The 6,009-nt window shown below is 31.6% G+C and overlaps 1 protein-coding gene across 1 annotated transcript in view; it reads left to right on the top strand.

Moving 5' to 3' along the window:
* Positions 1-6,009, top strand: part of CCT4 (chaperonin containing TCP1 subunit 4) — a gene marked incomplete in the record, with an annotated part of 16,996 nt that overhangs the window by 9,709 nt on the left and 1,278 nt on the right. The window contains 4 exon segments of the mRNA XM_067049359.1: positions 812-1,048; positions 1,812-2,050; positions 2,127-2,225; positions 4,915-5,050. Coding sequence (XP_066905460.1) covers positions 812-1,048; positions 1,812-2,050; positions 2,127-2,225; positions 4,915-5,050 — 711 coding nt within the window.

Here is a 6,009-nt window from a genome sequence, read left to right as displayed (position 1 = left end):
ATTTATTACATCAGTCAATCCAAGTAACAACAGTATTAACATTTTAAAATATTTTTTTTTTACCATTTGGTGATTCAATTGTGAATCCATTTTTCACTCCAAAATACTAAAAATTACAGTGTTGTATGTTTCTTGATTTTGTTAGTTCTCTAAAAAGATTGAAAACCGACCTTTGAGGATTTTTTAATTAAGTTACTATAATTCTCAATCAGTAATTTAAATTTGTTCTATTGTTTTGTCAAATGAGAGTTATACTATATTTTTCTCCTTCCGATAGCAATTAATGTGTCAGTGATAGCAGTTAAAATCTTCCTAATACTTCAGGAAAACTTACTTGTTATAAAAAAGTATAGTAGTATGCAAAACTTTCTTTCTGTTTTTAATAAATATTTCTGATAGTGATATTATATTGATTTTAATTGTGATACTATTATAACTGACTGGCTCCATCTTAAAAGATTATAACTGCAAAATTTTTCAAAATGATTTTTCAGCATAAAGGCTTTTTGATCTTATCTCACTGGTGCTAGCAATGAATCAGTCCATAATCCTCAACGTATCCTTATTTGGTGTCAAAGATTTTTTTTTCTTGTCCCTGAAAATTTTGTTGAAATTTTCAAATTAATAAAATAAAAAGGTTACAGTTGAAATAAAAAATTTGTTATAACGTTTTTGGGGGATGATATCTAATGAATTATAAAATATATATATCATTCAGACTAAAATAATTCTGTATGTTAAAATATTTTTATTTATTTATTTTTTTCCTTTATTTCCATTATGAAATTCTTCAATTGATTAATTGTTTCAGATGGATCACAATGTGGTTATCTCCGACTACGCAGCAATGGACAGGATATTGAAAGAGGAACGAGCCTACATCTTGAATATTGCTAAGCAAATTAAGAAGGCTGGGTGTACCATGCTTTTGATTCAAAAGTCTATTTTAAGGGATGCCTTGTCCGATCTAGCCATTCACTTCTTTGACAAGTTGAAGATCATGGTTGTGAAGGATATCGAAAGGGAAGATATCGATTTCGTCTGTAAGGTGGGTTTAGTCTTTATCATAATTTTATTTTTATGAACCTCATCCTCCACATAGTATACAGCTGACATTCCAGCCAATCCTAATGTTATCCTCACCATATATGCCGATGCCACGTGTGTCCTCGCAGTTAATAATAACCCTTTAATGCATCCCAAACTTTCCAATCCCATATCACAACCCTCGAAGAATGGTGTCGGAATCAGAGGATTAAAAAAATTCTAACAAATCCCATCAAATCACCTTTACCGTTTGTTGTAAATCTACGGACTGCCCTACAATATCTTTTAATAATGTTGCTCTTATCCCTGTCCAGCAGATCCGTTACCTTGGATTACATCTCGACCAACGGCTAACTTGGAATCCTTGTACAAGACTGAAAAGACAGGAAGCTGCATGTCGATTCCGAATATTGTAGCACTTACTAGACAAACGGTGTAAACTTCCAATTCATTACAAAAGACTGATCTAGATGACTATAATAAGGCCTATTTGGACATACAGATTTGAGCTTTGGGGCTCCACTAAACCAAAGTCTCGTGTCCAACCCTTACAATCCAAAATCCTCAATGCTCTTTACTTTGTCAGAAATAAAATCATCCATGTGTTTTTATGTACAGTTGCAAATATCAATAAATAAATGAAAATTTTATGAACAGTTGTAAAATATTTACAGACAATTTGATTTACATTAACTATATAAGAAAATGCATTCTTATTACATAAAGATCTGTAGAATAAATCTAATTAAAATTTATCATTTCAGACTCTTGGCTGCCGACCCATTGCGTCTTTAGATCATTTCACGAGCGAAGCACTCGTGAGTGCAGAGCTAGCAGAAGAAGTATCAGCAGGATCTTCTCGTATCGTCAAAGTCACCGGAATTCATAATCCTGCAAAGACTGTAACAATTTTAGTTCGAGGATCTAATAATCTTGTCCTCGAAGAAGCAGATCGTTCTATTCATGATGCTCTTTGCGTAATCCGATGTCTTATTAGAGAAAGGTTAGATCATGATTTATTTAATATATCAAATTATATGTTTCTGTTGACAATTTGTTTATATATATATTATTTTCAGAGCACTTCTTCCCGGAGGCGGAGCTCCCGAGATTGAGCTATCACTTCGTTTAGGACAGCATGCTCAGGTTTTGGGATCAGTTGAGGCTTACTGTTTGAGGTGAGATTTTTTTTTCCATGGCATGTTGTAAATATTAAATTTAGCTTAGTTATAATATTCTTCATTGTTAAATTAGTTACCAAATTGTGGGGTGTTATTGAAAGAAAATGAAAAATCAATCTTTATTCTGTGTTACTTGGTTCCCAAAGAATAACAAATTGGACAATTTTAGCAGCATCTGTTTAACTACATTTTATCAAGTTGAATAAAACAGTGGTAATTATATAAATAGGGCTGCTAGTATCTCAGTTGGTTAGGCCCAGTCTTACCAATTTGAGATTTCTGGTGGTGCCGGTTCGAATCCGGCCTGGGGCGTAGACTTTTTTCATTGAGTGGCGATCTCACATAATGAAAAACTTGACTCCCAACCATGGTTAGGCAGTATAGGATTCCAATGGCAGTCTGCCAAAAAAAAAGAAATAATAATTATATAAATAAAACAAAATTTAAAATACATATTTATGAAAGCTTGTATGGATATTTATTATTTACAAGTATTCAGTAGATTGATAAATGAGGAGATAGATGTATGATTGATGTAAGGTGGAAGCTTTACGAATGGATATGGGTAAAGAATTAAAAAATGACCTAGCTTCATGACAAGTAATGTACAAATCGGTAGGCTGAGATCTTTTATGTGTGGATGGATTAATGCAGGAAGAGGAGGTCAATGATATAGGAAGGTTTTTTGATTCTTAAGCATTAGAAGTTGAACACACCATGAAGGTATTATCTTCAGGTATTAGGATAGAACCAACTTTGTCGAAATAACAGTGAAAGATGAATCTTAAGAGGCAGTTCACTAATCTTTGCAGTCTTATCTCATTTTCACCAGATACATTAAGCATCCTTATTCGAAGATGGGGAGAATGAGGAGAGATACTACTTGATACTCTTTGAAGTATCGAGATGCAACTGACAAAAAAAATTGAAAGTATCTTATTAAAGACTTTTTTTTCACTCTTATATTTATAATTGGAGGAATGATTTTACAAACAAAATAAATATATAAGGATTGTTTATGAAATCTGTTTGTCTGTCTGTTTTGGCAGTTTTCATAGAGAGAGGTATACTACTTAAAATTTCAAAATTTAGGAAGCTTAGGAAAAAATGACTAGTATAAATTCTTTTGATTAAATGAACAATTTACCATACAAAATTGTTAAAATTAATGCTATTTTTTTTGGATGCTTCATATCGAAGTTTGAAATCCATCAAATTGACTAGTCCTGTAAATCTAGTGTTAATTTCACATAGCATGTTCTTCCACTTAGATTTTCAACTGTATATTTATGCACAAATATCCTGTTAACCAAAAAAAAAAAAATATTACAAATGGGCAGTTATATAGGCTATTATAACATGTAAAAAAAAAAAATTGGAATTCTCACTAGTCACAACAAAGTCAGATGGAAGAAGGAAAGGCCTGTGGGGGAGTGGAAATCCAATTTAAAAACAATATTACTGAACGTTCTGAATAACAAGCTTATTCTTGAGAGATTTTTTCACAATTACTCAAAGCTACTGGTTGATACTATTTCTAGAACATTAGTAAATTGTGTTTACTTTTTTTTTTTTTTTTATTTGACTCCATATGTTAATCATTGTGTTGTTTCACCTCAAATTTGTTCAATGTTAAACTATAAATTAATTAATGGAAGATTATTGATTGACCGTGTGTAAAGATGAAAGGAATATGGTCCGGGTGCGGTCAAAAAAACTCAAATAATAGAATTATACTGTTTTATTGAGCCAACATTTCGCCCCACGTTGCAGGGCTTCGTCAGGGCTGGAGAGTTCCGGTGACGAGGTGATGACGTAACAATACGGCGGTTATACAGACGAGCACTGCGGCGGATATTGCCGTTACTAGTGTTTGTATCTTGAGGGCCCCGAGTGTTTTGTGACATACTGGAAGATTATTGATTGACCGTGTGTAAAGATGAAAGGAATATGGTCCGGGTGCGGTCAAGAAAACTCAAATAGTAGAATTATACCCGGACCATATTCCTTTCATAAATTAATTAAGGAAAAATATTAAAAATGAATAAATATTGGTTCATACATATACTTATATGTGTATAATATAAGAGATTCAGTTCAAGCATTAAATTTTATGAAATAAAAATTAAAAGATAGCCCAAAAAGAATAAAATTGGCAATTTTGTGCAGGAAAAATTCAAAACACACACAATTTTGGAAAAATACCAAAACGGGCAATACACACAAGAAAAAAAAAAAAATTAAAAGTGTTATTTGAATGTTTTTTCCATGATTTGAATTACTGTCGAGGTTTGGTGGAATTGGGAGCTTGGGGACAAAAGATGCAATTGCAAGAAAATCACTGGTTATAATATTCTTTATTAAGAATATTTGTAAATTAGAAACGTTTCATGGACATTGCCCTGATGTTACAATTTTTTTTTTTTATTATAAGTTTTTATTCTTTTTTGCTTTTAGTGAAATTTAGTTTTGAAAATTGCGCTACAATTTATTTATTTACCAATTTTATGCATGTTGCTTAGCCGATAAATTTATAACATCCTAGTTCCTTAGAGAAGATACCTCAACAGCTCAATTTTCAAATATCATTTCCCATGAAATTCGTTGTAATTACATACTTATTTAATGTTGAAATTATCATACTTTAATTTTTCCTAGTAATCCTAATAATTCCATGTATGTTTAGGGAATACGCAAAAGCTTTAGAAATAATTCCCTATACTCTCGCTGAGAATGCTGGACTTAATCCCGTAGCTACTGTGACAGAGCTGAGGAATAAGCATGTTCACGGCCAGACCAGTGCTGGTATCAACGTTAGGAAGGTGAGTTCAAAAGGAAATTTCTCTATTTATTATCGTTGGGTTTTCCTAGTTCCTATAGTTATATATTAAGTATACTATGTTGTATATTGCCGATTGACTGGTAATTTCGAAGGCCTTGTTCAAATTACGGTTAAGAAAAATAATTGAGTAAAGCTAATATAAGAGTTTTAAAGTGACATGTTAATTATTATTTGTTTTTTAATTTTACATATGCCTTTTGGCATGTAGTGTAAATTTGTGATCCATCAGCTTTGCATACGATTAGTATGAATTCGTGAATGGAGAAACCTAACAAAGAGACTTGTAGTACATCAACCTAATGTAGCAGATCCTTCATCAAAGTTCTTTTAGTCTTGTTGTCTTATTTTTTTTGGTTGTGTGTGAGTAATGTTTGTATCAGTAGGTGGGGGTTATCCAGCGTGTGAGTTATGAAATGTTTTTTTTATCATGTGAGTCCCAAATGGTATGTTATAAGTCTAAATTATTGTTAGTCTTAGCAGCAAGTTGAATATTTTAAACTTGTTAGTAAGTGATAATTTATTTTTATGATATAGTAGCTTTTGATGATTTAGTTTTATGTAAATACAACAAAAAATAAATAAGAATGGTAAGGAAGTAAAACATAAGTTAATACATCTTTTTTGTTATTCATCTTTAACTTAATTTCTATTCTGATTTATTTTTTGTTCGTATGGATATCTTTTTATACCTCTTTTTTTTACATGTCACTTTTATACTCTCAACAGTTTAAACTATTTCTCTATAAGGTTTCTTGATTCGAACCTGGACCATCTCCTTCTAAATCTACTATATATTTTTTTAATATCTTATAGGCATAATATTCTGTGTGTTTATATGTATATAGGGTAAAACCTTTCTATGGTAGACAGCCACGGGTCCAACAGATTTGTCTGTTTCTGAGGGGCGTCTGCTGATTAGGGTATTAAGTAATTAATGAA

This window comes from Halyomorpha halys, unplaced genomic scaffold (genome assembly GCF_000696795.3).
Source record: "Halyomorpha halys isolate HHAL.00 unplaced genomic scaffold, Hhal_1.1 Scaffold520.1, whole genome shotgun sequence".
Classification (NCBI taxonomy): domain Eukaryota; kingdom Metazoa; phylum Arthropoda; class Insecta; order Hemiptera; family Pentatomidae; genus Halyomorpha; species Halyomorpha halys.
This window is presented reverse-complemented; position numbering and strand designations above follow the sequence as displayed.